The sequence below is a fragment of the Sceloporus occidentalis genome, unplaced genomic scaffold (genome assembly GCF_023333645.1).
Source record: "Sceloporus occidentalis isolate IW3139 unplaced genomic scaffold, rSceOcc1.0.p SCAF_7, whole genome shotgun sequence".
Lineage (NCBI taxonomy): Eukaryota > Metazoa > Chordata > Lepidosauria > Squamata > Phrynosomatidae > Sceloporus > Sceloporus occidentalis.
The window spans coordinates 93,929,892-93,949,185 of NW_028316987.1; the positions used below are offsets into that span (position 1 = coordinate 93,929,892).

A 19,294-nucleotide genomic window follows, 5' to 3' on the forward strand; every position below is an offset into this window, starting at 1 on the left:
TGAACCGTTTCCATTTGTGAAATGTTGGCGTGTACAGGATCTTCTTTGGTCCAAGTTCCAGAAGCCAAAGACAAGTGCAAAAATAGGGCTCAAGAGACAAAATTGGATGGAAATAGTGGCTTTGAAGAGAATTATATCCTATTCTCCACAAGCCATGCACTGGGATTGTATTCAGGTACAATGTTAGTACAGATCAGAGATTCCAGCACAAGCCTATAGAAGTAGAATATCTTGTATAAACTTGAGGGATTATGCCCTTAAGCGTATACAAATACAATCTTATTCCAGATCAGAGATTGCAGCAGGAACAGATAGACACACAATGCCCTTAATATGCCCTCAAGCAACTACAATCTCATTGCTGATCAGACAGTCAAACACAAAATTCTACAACTGGGTGCCAGAGTTGCACAAAGACATAATGAAAAGCAATCGATTAATGCTCCTGTTCCATCACTAAGGAACACTGGGGCTGTGAGATAAGTGATTTATTTGATTGTGCCACACAACCCCTTGTCTTGAATGTCAGTGTTGAACAACTGAATGCATAACCCAAATGCACATGTGCATTGAGGAGTTGCACTGCATGTGCAAATCCACTTCAAGATCATATCAGACAAAAATGTCCATTTGTTTCCCTGAAGGAACCTATGCAAGGGTAAGACACCAACAGCTTTCTAGGCTGTACTTGGTGGCCAGCGTGCAACATTAGATACATTTGCTATCTGGCAAGATGTATAAGATTGACATATCTGAAAATTATTGAGATGGATTCATCCATAAATATAGCTGGCTCTTCACATTTGTGGCTTTGACTTTTGTGGATTTGATCATTCATGGGTTTGAATATATTCTCTCTAGGAATCTCTAGGTCCTCCAGCACAACTCTGTGGTCTACTTTTGCCAGAAGTTGTGATGGAGAACCTACAGGTTCCTAGAGAACACTTCTAGTCAAGGCATTTATAGGTCTTCCAGCGCAATTCTGTCCTCCAGCAGATGTTGACCAGAGTTGTGCCGGAGGATCTAGAGATGCCTAGAGAGGTATTCTCTCAGGTGATTTTTTTTGGAGTTGTAGTCCAACACTCAAACCACTATGCCTATGCCCTTTATCTCTTCTGGGCTCATAAAACTGAAAGGGACCCCAAGGACTATCTAGTCTAATCCACTTCCAATGTGGGAAACTGCAGTTGTTGTAAGTCAGCCCTGAGACGTGTACATTCAGTCCCTCCCAATGAAGGGGAGAGAGTCTACTGCCTTCCAAAGCCGACTATTCTACTGTGAAACACCAATGGCCATTCAGAAGCTTTCCCCTCTTTTTCATGTGAATGCATCAGTTTATGTTGGGAGCTGAAAAAACAACAACAACCCTGAAGCTCACTATGTGCCACCTGACTGCCCTTCAGATCTTATGACTCATTCTATACTATTTTGGGTTTCTTTGTTTCAGAGCAAGTAAGGAAATAATCTGAATCTCTCTTTCTTAGATTTGTAGAAAGTGAGAGGAGGATGGAAAAATGCTCAGGGCAAGATCCTTCCAAAGTCACTAGGCCTACTCTTGGTACGAGATGCTAATGAAACATCTTGCAGTTGATGGAAGGTACTGCTCTTGGACAATTTTGTTTTACAAAAAAAATATCATTATTTTAATTGCTCAGAAGCCCATGACACAATGATCTCATAGGGCTATAAATTCAAAGAATCATAAAGCTGATGATATCAACACTATTTGGTTTTTATTATATCTTTCACTGTGATTAAATAAAAAAAAAACAGAGAGAGAGAGAGAGAGAGAGAGAGAGAGTTATACTGCAGTGAAAGCTTGGAATCTCCATTCCAAAGGAGGTTATTCTTGTACACAATTGTTACCTTTCTTTTTTCAACCAGCTTCTATGGCCTTAATAGTACTGAATCACTGAATCACAGAATCATAGAGTTGGAAGAGACCCCAAGGACCACCCAGTCCAACCCCATTCTGCCATGCAGGAAGACACAGTCAAAGCACCGCCTAAAGATAGGCATCCAACCTTTGTTTAAACACCTCCAAAAAAGGAAACCACCACTTTCCGAGGCAGTGCCTTCCATTGCTGAACATTTCCCACCATCAGGAAGTTCTTCCTAATGTTGAGGTGGAATCTCTTTTCCTGGAGTTTGAACCCATTGCTCGGTGTCCTATTCTCTGGAGCAGCAGAAAACAAGTTTGCTCCATCCTCAATAGGACATCCTTTCAAATATTTAAACAGGGATATCATGTCACCTCTTAATCTTATCTTCTCCAGGCTAAACACCTCCAGCTCCCTCAGCCACTCTTTAGAGGGCTTGGTGGTTTCCAGATGTTTCACCATTTTGATCGCCCTCCTCTGGACACATTCCAGCTTGTCCACATCCTCCTTGAATTGTGGTACTCAGAATTAGTCATAGTACAGTAGCCTGAGACTTAGACAGTGAGCGAAGAAGGCTTTCTCCAAGGCTTGTCTCCAAGAAGGGATATTCTCCAGAGCATGGAAAGTCTTTCTAGAACTTGGAAAAGTTGCTTTGAGAGGAATGGAGCTCCCAGAATCCCCCAACCAGCATCAACAGTGGCTATAGCTGCCAGAGAACCCAAGACTGATACCCCTTTTTCTGCCATGGCTCCACTCTACGGAATCTTGGGACTTGTAGTTTGTGGGGGCACTACAGCTCTTTGGCAGAGAAGTCTAAATATCTCACCAAACTCCAAATCCCAGTATTCCATAAGATGGAGCCACAGCAGAGAAAGGGGGAACCAAATTGCTATAATTCTGGCTGCATTTGCACTGCAGAAATAATGCACTTTGACACCGCTTTAATTTATTTATTTATTATTTATTATATTTATTTGTATCCCGCTCTTTTCCTAGGACTGGGACTCAACCTTTAACCTTTGTGGCTCAATGGTGTATAATCCTAGGATTTGTAGTTTGTTGGGATACCAAAGCTTTCTGATAGAGAAGGCTGGCTATCTCATAAAACTGCAAATCCCAGCTTTCCATAGCACTGAGCCATGGCAGTGCAGATGCAGGGCAGATGTAACCTCTCCATAGAGAAAGAGTTTTTGGTTTTGTTTTCTGCCTCCCCCTTTCTGAGCTCTCTTGGAAAAACATGAAAAGACTAAAGACTATAAAAAAGATTTTTCCCTAAGAAATTTGAGGGGAATGCATACTTTCTGAGATGACCTGAGCATGGTCTTCAGCCATTGTCGACATTTTAGTCAAATAAAAGTGCAACACACACACATATTGTGTTTGATCGGCGATTTCCATACCAGTGGTCCCATTACATTTGAAAACTGGGGGGGGGCTGACCCAGCTGTTTTTCGGATGCAAGGGTGTCCCAGACATGCAGGGGGGATTGGATGGGGCCAATCCAGAGCTGCCTGAGAATGATTAAGGCCCAATAATGATTTATGGGAAGGGAAATTCCTGACAGTTAATGACCGGCTTGGGTTGAAGGCCTCAGGCTTTTTGGGAGGGTGCTCCAGTCTTTCATTGGATTGTCTGTTGCCAGGAAAGGCCCAACCCTCCCAAAATACAGATCCTTTATTAGAAACTTTGGCAATATCCACGCGAAGGGGACCCTGCCCTCACACGACTGAGTAAACCAAAGGTTGACTAATCTCAAGAAGGCACCACCATTTTGAGATCAGGTCCCATCCCTGAGGTGGATGAAATGATTCACCGAAAAACCACAAGCCCTGTGATTTCTCTCCTCCTTCTCCTCTTTTAAGGATGATTATACTTTCAACCGCCCTTTTTTCGTTCATTTTTTCTTTTATCTAGGCGAGAGAAGCAACATGATGTATTGGTTTGAGCGTTGGACTACGACTCTGGAGATCAGGGTTCAGTTCCTCACTCAGCCATGGAAACCCATTGGGTGATCTTGGGTGCATCACACATTCTCAGCCCCAGAAAACCCCATGATAGGTTCACCTTAAGTTGGAAACAACTTGAAGGTACACAACAAGAACATATCATGATGTCCTCCTCAGTAGAACCAACTGGAAAGGAACATTCCTGAATATGTTGAGTGCCTTCAACTTGTTTTAACCCTAAAGCAACCCTATCACGAGATTTTCTTCGCAATCATTATTCAGAGAGTGTTTTGCCATTGCCATTGCATTCCTCTGAGGCTGAGAGATTGTGATTCCCACAGGATCGCCTAGTGTTGTTAGGGATGATGGGAGCTGCAGCTCTTCTCCTGGCTTTCACTCTCACCCCCTGGTTAGCGGAAGAACAATCAGCTTGACCAGTAGCTCTGAGAATTGGCTGAAGATGTCTTCTAATCTTCTCTGGAATCTGCTGGTTCTTGTTCTGCTCTCAAGACACCAGTCAACACAGTAGTCTTCTAAAAAGATCTACTTTTATTCTAATATATACACTATGCACAAAACAATTCACTACTCACAAAACCCACACTACTATACTCCTCAATACCCACAAAATGTATTGCCATACATTGCTGCTTATATAGACATTTGTCTCTCCATTCATTATACAGTTGCCACCTCCTGGGCGTGTACATACATTATGATTGACATACAATACTTGGCTCAATCTTGACCTCACATTGCATCATACATTACTGTCCACTCAATGACTTTCAGGTGATATCAATTTGCACCTTTTCACTTTGTCCTTGCCACATATGTCCTTGGCTTTTAGGACCTTCTAATTACATTATATGCAACACCTATGTGACATTTCAATTGCTTTTGCTGTGTCATGTTACTTTCAAATACATCCATATACATATTATATTTCTTGTGACTATATATCCCATGTTGCTTTTTCCTGACAAGTGTGGTTCCATGGTCCAGCATTCAAGGCACTGCACCATGCTGGCATTCAGATTTACAGTGATTTATGACAGAGGAGATTTTCCATTGCCTTCTTCTGAGGCTGAGAGAGTGTGATTTGCCCAAGGCTACCCAGTGGGTTTTCATGTTCAAGAAGGGATTCAAACCTTGGTCTCCAGAGTCATAGTCCAGTGCTTAAATCACTACACCATACTCGCTCTCATTATTTATTCAATATTAATTACCAATTAATTATTAATCATTACTTATTTAATGCATCTAAACCCCATCTCTCACTTTCACACTCATCTCTTAGCTCACTCTGACTCTCCTAACCACTCAGACTCCTAAACCCAATTAACTCCTAACTAATCCCTAAACCTCTTCTAACTAATCCCAAATCCTCACAGAATACCTCTCTTATCCCTGACCAACTGTCATTCAGACATTCTGCCAATGACCATTCAACCTTTCCCGACAGGCAGATCCTTACCCTATAACACCTAACACATGTTGCAAGCCTCCTCTGAAGAAACATGCCAAGAAAACCCTATGCTAGGGTTGCCTTAAGATTGCCATAAATCGAAACGACTTGAACAACAGAACAATAATAAACAACATTGCTTGCGAGCCAGAGTGGTGTAGTGTTGGACTAGGACTCTGGAGACTAGGGTTCGATTCTCTGCTCAAGCGCACACACACACAAAAAAACCCCACTGGGTCACACTGGGCAAGCTACACTTTCCCAGACACAGAGGATGGCAAGGGCAAACCTACCTCTGAAGAAACCTGGAGAGAAAACCCTATGATAGGCCTTAGAGCAGTGATTCCCAAACTTTGGTCCTGCAGCAGATGTTTTCAACTTCAGGTCCCAAAATTCCTGTTGGCCAAGTTGGCTGAGGCTTCCTGGGTTTGAAGTCCAAAACACCTGCAGGACTAAAGTTTGGGAACCACTAAAAACTGACTTGGGGGCACACAACAACAACAGCATTGCTTGTGACAAGCAAGATCTATGATCAAAATGACCTCTTCTCCACAACCATTACGGGTTCAGGAACGGTCTCCAGTTGTGACACTGGCAACCCTATCTGACATAGGCGCCCGAGGGCCAATCCGGCCTTGCACGCGTGGCAGATATACAAGTATTCTCACGCCTTCTTTCCTTCCTTTTGCACACAAGGCCACAAAAAAGGAACACAAGGCCACCAAAAAGCCCTTCCTTCTCTCAAAAGATGGTGGGAGTGTTAACCGCTAATCGACAAGCTTCGTCTGGGGACGGCCCAGAGGATACAGCCTCCCTTGCAACAAAGGGCCTAATCCCTTTGGGCGCGACACTTTGACACTATTAGGGTTTGCAGTGACCCTAATCCAATCAGATTGATTAACTGGAGCAGAGACCCTATAAGTTGACCCCCTTCTGTCCTCTTCTCTTTCTGCCCTGGCCAAACAGTAGGAGGGAGTGGGTTGCATTTGCACCACAAAGGCCTGAGAGTGAGAACCTGCTTCTTTACAGGGGTGACTTCCAGCAGCCATGGTTGCATCCACTTTTCCAATAGTTCATTAAAAGCTGCTTCTCCACAATGACTCTTGGCCATTTCTCAGTCTGCTTGGCAGGTTTAGAGCTCTGGTCCTGTGCTTAGTGGAGCGAGAGGAGGGGTTGAAACAAGAGGAAACCGATGGACAAGGGGTCCCTTTTGGAAAGGGGGGGATTAAATGAATGGGCCGGGAAGGGAGCCCAAGAAAAGAAGGGGACGGTTTAAAGACTTTGGTGGGTAATTTACTTTTGAGTGGAAAAGAGGGAGGGCTGAAGGGAAGGGAAACTTTTCTTCTGGGTTAATTATGTGCCGTTGTGAGGGTTTTTAAAGAAGGAGCTCTCGGAGGGATGGAGTCTCCCATAAAAGCTGTTTTAGGAGATTGGTGGCATTAAGGGAGGGAGAAAGAAAAAAAAACCACCACTGAAACTTTTGGCATCTTGTAAATGGAGAGACGAGGGAATTTAATTGAATAACGAGTCACTCTCTTTCTCTTTCTCTTGGGTTTGATAGTGTGGCCTAGTGGCTGCGGGTTTGCCAGTTTAAGATCATCCCAACTCCTGAGGTTTGTGGACCAAAACTGGAGATTTAGCGATGCCTCTTGTGGATGCCACTAAAAAATAGGCATAAACGTGAAGCATTATGTGCTTCGTTCATTACAGCCAAGCCTTTGACTGCATGGATCACGAAAAACGATGAAATGCTCTCAAAGGAATGGGTGCCCCTACATCTGATGGTCCCGATGCATAACCTGTACCCAGGACAAGAGGCTACTATTAGAAGAGAATATGGAGCAAAAGAATTGCCCCCAGTTGGCAAAGGGGTCAGGCAAGTCTGCATCCTTTCATTCTATTTGGTCAGCTTGTGTACAGAAAACATGATGCTCGGCAGGCTTAGACTGAAAGGAAGGAGGAGTGAAGACCAGGGGAAGGAACATCAACAACCTAAGATCTGCAGACAACACCATACTCCTAGCAGAAAACAAAAAAAGACCTGGAACAATTACTAAAGCAAGCCAAAGAAGGAAGTGCTAAAGCAGACTTAACACTGAACATTAAGAAGTCAAAAATAATGACCACAGAAGATCTATATGAATTCATCCTAGATGATGAATAAATTGAAATTGTCAAAGTGTTCCCATACCTTGGATCAAACATGGATTAGAATAGAGATCGTAGTTAAGAAATAAGAAGAAGCCTACCAATGGGAAGGACAGCTATGAAAGAACTCAGCAAGATCCTAAAGTGCAAAGATATAACACTGAACACCAAAGTGAGGATCATCTGCTTCTACAACATGGTATTCCTCTTCACTATGGATGGATGCGAGAGCTGGAGAGTGAAGAAAGCCAATAGAAAGAAAATAAACTCATTTGAGATGGATACTGCGGATGGCCAAATAGAGAAACAAATAGACCCTGGAGCAGATCAAGCTTGAACTCTCTCTGGCCCTATACAGACAGGCCCAAATAAAGCTGCTTCGAGTCACTTTGGAGGTATGGTGTTTCAATGATGCATGCGTCCTAAGAGTCTGGAAGCTGCACCAAAGCTGCACTCCAGTCCTTAGGACTGGAGCATGGCTTTGGTGCAGCTTCTGGACTCTTAGGACACATGTATCATTGAAACACCATACCTTCAAAGTGACTCGAAGCAGCTTTATTTTGGCTGTCTGTATCAGGCCTCTGAGACTCTGGCTGCATCTGTACTGCAGAAGCCAAGATAACTAAACCAAGGCAGTCATATTTTGGCCACACATGAGAAGGCCTGAATCATTAGGAAAAAATGTAATGCTAGGGACAGTGGAAAGCAGCAGAAAGAGTGGAAGACTGCACAGCAGATGGCTAGATTCAGTCAGGGAGGCCATGTGTCTGAGTCTGCAGAAACTGAGCCAAACAGTTGAAGACAGGGAGACTTGGAGATGTCTCATTCATAGGGTTGCCATGACTTGAGGTCAAGTCAAAGGTGGTTAACAGCAACAAATCAACTACAGTTGCTTAGAGCTTGTCATTCACACACACACACACACACACAGAGAGAGAGAGAGAGAGAGAGAGAGAGAGAGAGAGAGCAACAATAAGAAGAGAGGTCCAGAAGGTAGAAGAAAAGAGGCAGAAGGAGGCTCACAAGAAACACAGACAGCTAATACCACAATATGTAATGCTAAAGACCTCAGGAGGGAACAAAATGCCATGGTAGGGAAATGAACAATGAAGAAAGCTGATAGGAAGATCAGTTCACCTTTGATGTGGTGCCGGAGGAGAGATCTACGGGTACCAGAAAGAGGAATAAATGTCAGAGAACAAACCCAGCCTGAACTCTCCAAAGAAGCCACAGATATTAATCCAGGCTATTGTATTTTGAGTGTATCATGAGACAAAATGACTAACTGGAAAAGATGAACATACTTGGCAAAGTGGAAGGCAGTAGGAAAAGAAGAGACTGTAGAACTTATTCCATTAACCAATAAACTGGCTTACCTCTCCTGGCTGGAATTCAGGATTCAGGATGACCCCGGATGTTATCATATCTAAATCGCCACCTATCTAGGCCGGATGCTGCTGCCCAGATGCATCCCAGGTCGAAGCCTCACTCAACCGGCCAATTTTTGAAATCGGAAGCTCCCTGGTTTTGAAAAAGTAAAGGCTGAGCGAGGCTTCGACCTGGGATGCATCTGGGCAGTGGCATCCCAGCTAGATAGGTGGCGATTTAGGTATGATAACATCCAAGGGCATCCTGGATCCTGAATTCAAGCCAGAAGAGGTATACTGACTTATTTGTTAATGCAATAAGCTCCAAAATGACAAGTGGATTGACTGCACCAAGGAAGCCACGGGTGCTGTGAGTTGCAAAACTTGGGCAGGGCTGTTGATGACCATAAGTGACTATAAGTCACATAGCTTTAGGCTTGCCATATCCCGCCTGGGGGTGGGACTTTCCCGGTTTGTGGCGGGTCCGCACGGTCCCACCCCGGTTTGGCCCCGCCCCCGGGATTCCCCCCCCAGCGAGGCCCTGGAGGCGGCTCCGCGATCGCGGAGTCCTCCAAGGCCTCGCCGGGGCCTGGGAGGAGAAGGAGGCCGCTTGCCACCGCGGCAATGGCCGTAATGATGGGCAGCCCCCGTGCCCCTTCCTGGCCTGAGAGGAGGCAGGCTTCCTCCCCAGCCGGGAAGGAGGACAAGGTTTAAAAATGTAGGACCTTTTTTTTTTTAATTTCCTGGCCAGGAAATTAAAAAAAAAGGCCCTACATTTTTAAACCTTGTCCTACATTTTTCTCGGTTTGGAGGTCCTCAGGGATGGCAACCCTACACACACTCAGCCTTCCTAAATCCCTGTGATAGGGTTGTCTTAGGGTTGCCATAGGATTGAAATGACTTGAAGGTGCCCAACAACGTGACATCCAAGCCAACTTGACCAAACAAGCAACAACCACAGCAGCAATGAAAGACGGGACCATAATGTCACACTTTGTTCAGGCTTTAGCTTCCAAGAGCGGAGAGATTTGCCTGCAAAGGCCTGGTGCTTCCATTAGCTCTGCAATCCAGCTTCTTTCCTTGGTAGCAAAACTATGTTCTTTCCCCTGAGGGAACCCTGAAGAATGTGTCTGAGATGTTTATTCCCTTTTTCCCTCTCCCGCCCCCTCACCTTGCCTCTCTTGCTGTAGGTGAAGCAGAGCTGAAGGGTGGCTGGATTCTCCCTCGAGGGACAACATTCTTCAGTTATGAAATAGCAGTCCCCTCTTACAACCCAGTCTCTCACCTTCCTTTTTCCCCCTTTTGGTCTGACTGGTTTTTGAGGCATCAAAATGAAGAAAGGTGTCACTTTCCAGTGTGGCGGATCGGTGCAAAGGGTGAAATTTTGCATGAGGCAGACCCTGGGACTTCTTCTCCTGTTTGGCTCCAAAGGAAACTTAGGGTGCATCTGCACTGTAGAAATAATGCAGTGTGGCACTGCTTTAACTGTCCTGGCTCAATGGAATTCTGTAATTTGTAGTTTTGTGAGCTATTTAGCCTCTTCTGTCAGTGCACTGAGGTGCTACAACAAACTACAAATCCCAGGATGCAATAGGATGGAGCCATGACAGTTAAAGAAGTGCTAAGCTGCATTAATTATGCAGTGTGGCAGCAGCCTTTAATTGTGATAGTTCCATCCTATGGAATCCTGGGATTTGTAGTTTTACAAGGTCTTTAGCCTTCCCTACGAAAGTGTGCTGGTGCCTCACCAAACTACAAATTTCAGGGTTCTCTAGGATGGAGCCATGACAATTAAAGCGGTATGAAACTGCATTTTTTCTATAGCGTGTAGATGCACAGTAAGTGACTCTGGCAGCAAGTCATGATCTATCTTAGCCTAAATTGCTGTGGAGGGTTGTTGTAATTTAAGAGTGACATGAAAAGATGTATCATGAAATCAGCTGTCTGCATCCAAATTCTGCATTTACACATGCCCCAGGTGAAAGGTTTTTCAAATGATACATTTACGGGGATAAGCTTCATTCTGAGAGCCAGATCTTGCCAGGGTATTGGCACACTGTCTTTAAATTGCACTATGCTTTTAAAATGCTTTTAACTGGTACTTTGTCCTACTCATTTTTGAATCGTTTTGTGCTTTCATAACATTGTACACTGCCACATGTTGGGAGAAAGGGAGGAATCTTGGGATTTGTAATTTGATGAAAGTACTTGAAAACACACATACACACAAACAGATTGGTTCCAATCAGCAAAAATCATTCAGCTTCCAGATCTTTCCCATACATTATAGTATACCCTTATTTAGCAAAAAGGAGCCATGCTTTTTAACAACAACATTTCTGTTGTAATGCTCTTTTCACCAAAGGAGTCTTGCAATCATTGTTAATATGAAAAGCCACCTTTCCTCAGGTGGCAGATGTTGAGGGGCAGCAATGATAGTCTCCCACATGTACCTTACAAACCCTCTAGCCATTTCCTGAATTTTGGGGGACTGAGCCCCTAAACAACTCTGCTGCCTTCAAATGTGATAGAAGACTGCTTGATTCCACCACTGGTCCACCTGGCCTCTTTACTTTTATTATTACATTATTACCGTTTTATTCTGTCTTGATGTCTGTCATGTCAAGCACTGTGCAAACTTTACAGCCCTCAATTAACAACAACAACAACAACAACAACAACAACAACACATGGCATGGAGGAAAGCTTCTCAGGTAGCAAAAATATAGTTGCTCTGAGATTACATTGGGACTGCATTTGACATGTTTTACCCAAACAGCACCTAAAATTTTCCTAATGCAAAAAAGCATGGAGGGTTCTCAAGAAAGTCAATGTTCTTTGCCTAGCGAAGGGGTTTGTGTCCTCACAAACATCCTGGATCTCAAAGGAAATATCTTTCTGTGTTGCTAATGGCATTTAACTTTTCTCTCCTAGACTTTGAAATACTTTGTCTCCCAGTACCCACATGGCCAGAAGGAGGAATGGCCTGCCTGCATAGATATCCCTCCATATTTAGAACAACACCAACATCATCTTGAAAATAATGCAGGCTTGTGATTGCCCCAAAATTCCCCTCCTCCTGTATGATTTTAACCATATTTGCTTGCTGAAGAAGCTAGTGGAGCTTTGAAAGCTTGCAACATGGATTTTGTGAATTTTGGTTGGCCCAGGAAAGGCATCACTGTTTTGGGGATTTGAGATCTGTCTGGTGAGCTTCATGATGTGAAGAGAATGCTGGACTAGTTTGGCCCAGAAGTGACTAGTAGTTGCCATGTTGGTGAGAAGGTGAACCCACTCTAGGTTTTAAGCTGAATGCTTCCCAGAGTCCTGAACCCTGATTTGGAAATACAGTTCAGCACCCTGGACAGATTCTGTGGAACTTGAATTAAAATGGGATGGATTCACTCCTCCCTTGACATAGAAGACACTTACTGAAATGGACTTTGGTGTGATCCAAGATGGCTCTTATGTTTTTAGGATTTTAAGAACAACCCAAAATGTTGACAGGTATCTTTGGCTCCTCTCTACTGAGTTGTTGTCGTGTGCCTTCAAATCGTTTCTGACTTATGGCAACCCTAAGATGGTCCTATCATGGGGGGTTTCTTGGCAAGGTTTGTTCAGAGGAGGTTGGCAGTGCCGTTCCCTGAGGCTGAGAGCATGTGACTTGGCCAAGCTCACCCAGTAGGGATCACAGCCAAACAGGGAATTGAACCCTGGTCTCCAGAGTGGTAGTCTAATGCTCAAACCACTACACCTTATTGGGCTCAAGGAGGGACAACATTATTTAATAACTGTGTACAGGTTGAGTCTCCCTTATTCAATGGCAAAACACTCCCTTATCCAAAAGATGGCATCTGGTGCCTTTTGGGTATTTATTCCCTGCTAAATTGGTATATGCAATCCTCCCTCCAAATTTGTGGGGGATCTGTTCTGAAAATTCATGTATATTCAAGCCCCATAGCTTTGAACGGCCATGATCCCCTGCGTGCAGCCATGTGCACGTCTCATGGGTGCGTGCACCATTAACTTTAATGGAGGTTGCCCCTCCATGAATAATCAAACCCACAGATCTCAAGTTAGGGGCGACTGTATATAAGAACTGCAAATAAACAGAGAGAAAGTGCCCACTTTAGCCTCCTTAGGTGCACACAAGGGGAGGGAAGACCCTTTCCTCTTTCTGCAAGACCCCCAGACTGCTTGTTACTGCAAAATCCCAGCTTTTCCAGCCTCCCAAGGGTGAATTTAGAAGGTCAAGTATACAAACAGCCACCAGGACAGTCTGCCTTTCCATGCATTTGGGAGGTCACCTTGCACTTCTGACAGGAGGTCAATTGGTGTTTGCTCTGGCATTAGGCTAAGCTAATCTTCGCAGCCCTCTTGGTCCCTTGGGGAGGAGAGGAGTGGAGGGGGGCTGCCAAGTGTTTTGATCATTACATCCTCAAAGGCTTATGTCTAGACCAGTAAAACCAAGGCTGCTGTGAAGGGGAAGGGCGTCTTGTTCACTCTGGGCCACCTCTTTCCTAGGACTATGGCTTTTGACCTCAATGGAGGTCATGTTTGAAAAGAAGAATTGGAGGCCTATTGCTAAACATGATGCCTGGCAATGAGAAGAGTTGATCTAAGGAAGGGGTGGGACCCCCAAGGCTGCTTCTCTTGCTTTGGAGCCCTACAGATTTTTCAAATCTCCCCTTTCATTGCCAAAGGAGTGGTACCCCATCTTTTCAGTACCTTGTAGAGCAACCCCACATCATGACACATTGGGTCCTATTCTGGGCAAAAGGCAGCATACAAATGAAATGATTTTGTGCCAATATGCACATCTGAAAGGGCACCAAATCCATTCATTTGTTATCTATATAATACAGCTGGTTTTTACACTCAGAAGTTATACTTTGAGATGTGCCAGTTTAGGTCCATACCCCACTTCTTCAGATGTGGGGAGCATTCTTCAGATAAAACATCTGGGGGCCGATTCAGTTATCAATCAAAATGGAGACTCTAGTCATGAAATCAGAAGGCTAAGAGTGCATCTATAATGTAGAAATAATTTAGTTTCACACCATTTAAACTGCTGTGGCTCCATCCTACAGAATCCTAAGATTGGTAGTTTTGTGAGGCATCAGCAGTCTTTGGCAGAGAAGGCTAGAGGCCTTGCAAAACTACAAATCCCAGAATCCCAGAATAGAACTACCACATTTAAAGTGGTGTCAAACTGCATTATTTACACAGTGTACATACATCCCAAGAAGATTTGCAAAGGCAGCTATGAAGGACCTAGGTAAGATTCTCAAGTGTAAAGATATAACACCGAATAATATTTCTGTATGAAAGCTGGACAATAAAGAAAGCTGACTGGAAAACAATCAGCTTACTTGAAATGTGGCATTGGAGAAAAGACTTAGGGATAAGAAGGACCATGAACAAGACAAATAATTGAATCCTAGACCAAATCAAGCCTGAGCTCACCATAGAAGCCAAAATGACCAAACTGAGGCTATTGTACGTTGGACATAGCATGAAAATATGTGATCCCTTAGAAAAGATGATAACTCTGGATAAAGTGGAAGCAATAGGAAAAATAGAAGGCCACTTTGCAGACAAATGTATTTAATCAAGAAAACAAAAGCCCTAAGTTTGTGAGATCTCAACTGCGCTTACAGAGCACCATCTCTTGGATAGCTTTCCTTTAAAGGGTCGGTGCCAACATGATGTAGTGGTTTGAGTGCTGTGCTAGGACTTTGGGAAACCAGGATTCGAATCCCTGCTCAGCCGTGGAAATCCACTGGGAGATCTTGGGCGACATGTAACCTCTCCGTCTCAGACAAATGCAAACGCAGACCCTTTCTGAATAAATCTAGCCAGAAAGACAACAACATTGGTTTGCCTTAGGGGCACCATGAGATGAAAACAACTTGAAGGCACACAACAAAACCAAGCGGTCCTGATGGCACAGAACAGAAGCAACCTGGAGTGTCAACTACCTTGTTAACATTGGCCCTTTATGAAACCGCCACTGATGCCTCTGCTATTCCTAACAGTTTTGTGATGGGCCAGGGTTAATAAGGTAATTGTCACCATTGGTACTTCTTGCATTTTAATTTCCTTCTAGTCTCAGTGCTAATAATCCAGGCTCTCAAGACTTTGTAGTATTGGATTTCAGCCTGGGCATCTATATGATGCTTTAGGTATCTGAGTAGTGGCATATCTGTAGTGTAGAAATAATGCTGTTTGACACCACTTTAACTGCCATGGCTCCATCCTACAGAACTCTGGGATTTGTAGTTTTGTGAGGCACCAGCACTATTTGGTAGAGAAGGGTAAAGACCTTGTAAAACTACAAATCCCAGGATTCCATAAGATGGAGCTACAGAACTTAAAATTAGTGTCAAACTGCTTTATTTCTACAGTGTAGAAGCACCCTAGGTGGTCCTAAACCCATGACAACTCATGCTACTACAAATTTGCCAGTCTTTAAGGTTTCACAGAACTCTTTGCAATATCTGATGTAGCATGCAAGAATCATATGCCTCACTCCTGTTGTCCATCCCACCTGGAGTCAATCTACTAAATCTTTAGCTGTTTGTTGGCTTGCCATTCAGCAGCTGATTGAACGGGTTCATCTTGCTAATCTATTGGATCAATGCCACAAAATCAAAGAATTGTATATTTGGAAGGGATCTGGGAAGTCACATATGCCCAATGTGCAGAAACCCATGTCGAAAGCATTCCTGACAGATGGCTATCCAGCCTCCGTTTAAAAACTTCCAATGAAAGTCATCAGTCTTCCAAGAAAGGAGACTTAACTCTGTGACTCATTTGGGAATTCATCTCTTGAAAATCTAATCTGTGATGCTAATTCTCACCACAGAATGCTTGTGAAAATCACATGGTCTTAGCCAAAGCTGAGTCTGGCATACAGGTGCCACTGCTGGCACCCCATTAGTGCAATATATGTACATTATTCTTTCCCCAACTACCATAGAGATTAGGTCTTCAGCATTTATATTGTCAACTGCACACCATAGCTCTGACCAGTAATGTTCCAGTCCCTAATTTTACAGCCACCATCACTGACCCACAGCCATTTTGCAAACTTGACCACACATTTATGCTGCATCGGGCCATAACTAAAGCTACAACTACAGTCTGGCCAGGATCCTGTGGGTGTCTTATGAATACATATGCTTCCTTGTAGAAATGTTTAGGCATTATATTTGATACTCAGCATCCACATTAAGTTCAAGGTTGTAGGGATGAAGTGGTGCATGCAATGCTATTGTGCATGGGATTCTCAGTCAATGCCTATCCATCTGCTGCAGCTGAAACTGGCAACAGGACTTATTTAGCTGTATGTTTGGTTGTGCTTCAATTGCTCATTCAACAATAAGATGACATGGCATAGTAAATCCTCATAACTCTGCATGCAGGGATTCATACTAAATCTCACCAAACATTCACTGCCTCTGACTCCCAAGCTGGTTAGACAGAAACAGAGAGAGGCTGCATCTACATTGCTGAATTAATGCAGTTGGACATTGCTTTAACTGCCATGGCTCAATGCTATGGAATTCTGGGATTTGCAGTTTTGGCATACATTAACCTTCTCTGCCAGTTGGACTATGACCCTGGAGACCAGGGTTCACATCCCTGTGTGGCCATGGAAACCCACTGGGTGCCTTTGAGCAAGTCACCTTCTCTCAGCCTCAGAGGAAGACACTGGTAAAACTGTCTCTCAACAAACCTTGCCAAGAAAACTCCATGATAGGCTTGTCTTAGGATCACCATGTCAGATGAAGCCATGACAGTTAAAGCAGTGTCAAACTGCATTAATCCCACAGTGTGGCAGCAGCCAGAAACCATTGCACATTTCTCAAGAATGTTCACCAGTTAGACTCTTGACTTCTTCCTCTTCCTCTTTCTCCCTTCTTGTCTATCTCTGGCCAATCTTTCAACCAAACCTTTACTCACCTTTGTCCAACACGGGTCCAAAGATAGCCAAACTATCATTGACAGTCGTGCAGTTCCATCGCCTCCCACGAAACTGGTGCTGGCATTCCTGGATGCCAATCTTCACCCCTTCAGCTACGCTGGGCATGATCTCCACGTAGTTCCGACAAAAGCGGAGTTGCTTGGGCACCAGGCCAGGAATGCTTCCGCAGAGAATGGGCTGGGTTCCCAAGGAGGAATACTGATGGCCGATAGCCAGGGACCTGCAGAAAGAGAAAGGACGAGAGCGGTCATTCCCTTCTCCAAGGAAGTCACCCTTGCCCAGTTGTGATAGCTCCACCAAAATAAATCGCTTGGTTCCTTCCCTGATAACCATCAGTCTCTCACACTTAACCTGTCTATGCAAATCTGGGAAATCCCACAGACAATCCTCGGAAGATAAATGTGGCATTTCTACTCAGGTGTTGCCTTTGGGCCTCAAGGAAACGCGCATTCCTGCCCAGAGACATGTTTATGGCAGGTCTTCGGTGCACCATATTTTGTTTTGTTTTGTTTTGTCTGTTTGTTTCCCTTTTTAATTTATGGCTTGCAACTAGTTTGAACCCGCCTTTCATCTTAAAACAACGGGGCAATAAATAACAACAAGAAAAGAGCCAGAATATATACTACAAATATCATACAGTAGGCATATATTGTACCTAATATTGTACCTACACCACAACTCAAGAAGCAGCTTAAATTGGGAACCACAGTTCAAGGAGGATGTTAGCAGGCTGGAGCATGTCCAGAAGAGGGCAACCAAAATGGTGAAAGGTCTGGAAACCCCCAAGCCCTATGAGGAGTGGCTTAGGGAGCTGGGTAGGTTTAGCCTGGAGAAAAGACGGTTAAGGAATGACATGATAGCCCTTCTCTGAATCTCACCAGTCATGGCAATATGTTGTGAGAAGACATGGGACAGGGCCTTTTCAGCTGTGGCATCCCTGTTGTGCCACTCTCTTTTGAGGTTCCATGGGTGCCATTGTGGCTCTCATTCCAACACCAATTAGAAACATGGGTTGTTGAGGCATGTGCCCTCACAAAGGATGGAGATATACTGGATTGCAAATAAAGTATCTTTTTGTGTTGCAAATGGATGTTAAATTTCCTGGACTTTGAGAATCTCCCAGTGGTCACATGGTCAGAAGGAGCAGTTGCCAGCCTGCAAAGGATACCCCTCCATACCATCAGAACTGAGAACAAAAACTGCAAAATGCAGGCATACAGCTAATATCTTCATTTCCCCCCTCTTGTATGGTTTGTAACACCTTGCCTGATGAAGAAGCTGGTGGGATATCAAAAGCTTGCAACATGCATATTGGGTGTTTTGCTTGACCCAATAAAGGTATTGCTATTTGGTGGATTTCTGATGTTATGGGTTATTCACTAAAGCTTCTGGAACCACATTAGTTTTACACAAACGTTTGCATGTACCTGGCTTGAATTGGGTGAGACTGGATGGCCTTTGAGATCCCTTCCAAATCAATGATTCTATAATTCAGTGATTCTATGAAAAAGCATTAGAAACAAATGTGGTAATGATCTGAACAATCAAACTATCTTCCTAGATATGTTTGGGGAGGAACAAGGGATAGCTGTGTTGGTGCCAGTTGACCATCATAAAGAGGGCATTGCAGAGTCTGGGAACCCAATGCAAACAAGACCTAGTAATTAATTAGTAAGTTGTTATTAGTAAATAATAATAATAATATCTTTAATAGTATTTAATACTTAAATAAATGTGCATCAAGGCAGAGAACTGTAACAGATTAAAATATGACCCAAAATATCAGTTAAAAACATATAATACCAGTTAAAACACAGCCTCAATTTAAAAAAAAACATATAAGACCAAAACAATCAGCCCACCATTTGCAATTCATAATTTAAAATTCATAATTTAAATATTCATCTGGACAGGACTGGTCTTTAATGCTGTTTTAAATTCGGACATTGTACATTTGCCACTTACGAAGGTGTTGGTGTCAAATAACAGAGAAGCCAGAGTCAGAGTCCAACGCTTGGTTCCATAGCCCTGGCTGGGAGATCTAGTCCATCCTCTCTGGAAGGTTGCATTATTCCCATCCTGGAGGTAAATGGTACCTGGGCAATTGTCACATCTGATCTATGCCATTCCCATTTCCCCCGAAGCTAGTCTGTGACCTGGAGGTGAACCAGGAGAGTCCACAATGGGTGTCTGTGGGGTTTTTTTTGGATACGCGCTGGAATTCCTTGATCCTGTAGACAAGGGCTGAGAGAATGCCACCTCTGCCTGACCCTGCTGCTCCCCCTAAATCTCCTGGCAAACTGACATCTGTTTTACGCCAAGGGATAACTACCTATGCATCACATCAACAAAAGAAGGATGATTTTAAAAGGTATGGATTTCCCTGGGTTTGGCACAGGAAAGGAACTAGTTACAGTTGTAATTTCACCTCCCTCTTGGAAAACTGTTAGTTACTGCTCTTGTTACAAATTTGTAAAAGTAAGTCTTTTATCTCA

General features: G+C 43.7%; 1 protein-coding gene across 1 annotated transcript in view; it reads right to left on the reverse strand.

The window, feature by feature from the left end:
- The window catches only part of LOC149310132 (protein Wnt-3a), a 38,330-nt gene extending 21,411 nt beyond the window's left edge, over positions 1-16,919 (reverse strand). Inside the window, exon 1 of the mRNA XM_089531479.1 lies at positions 16,778-16,919. Coding sequence (XP_089387605.1) covers positions 16,778-16,904 — 127 coding nt within the window. The 5' untranslated portion in view covers positions 16,905-16,919. The remainder of the gene's footprint in view (positions 1-16,777) is intronic.
- Between the last annotated feature and the right edge of the window lie 2,375 nt (positions 16,920-19,294).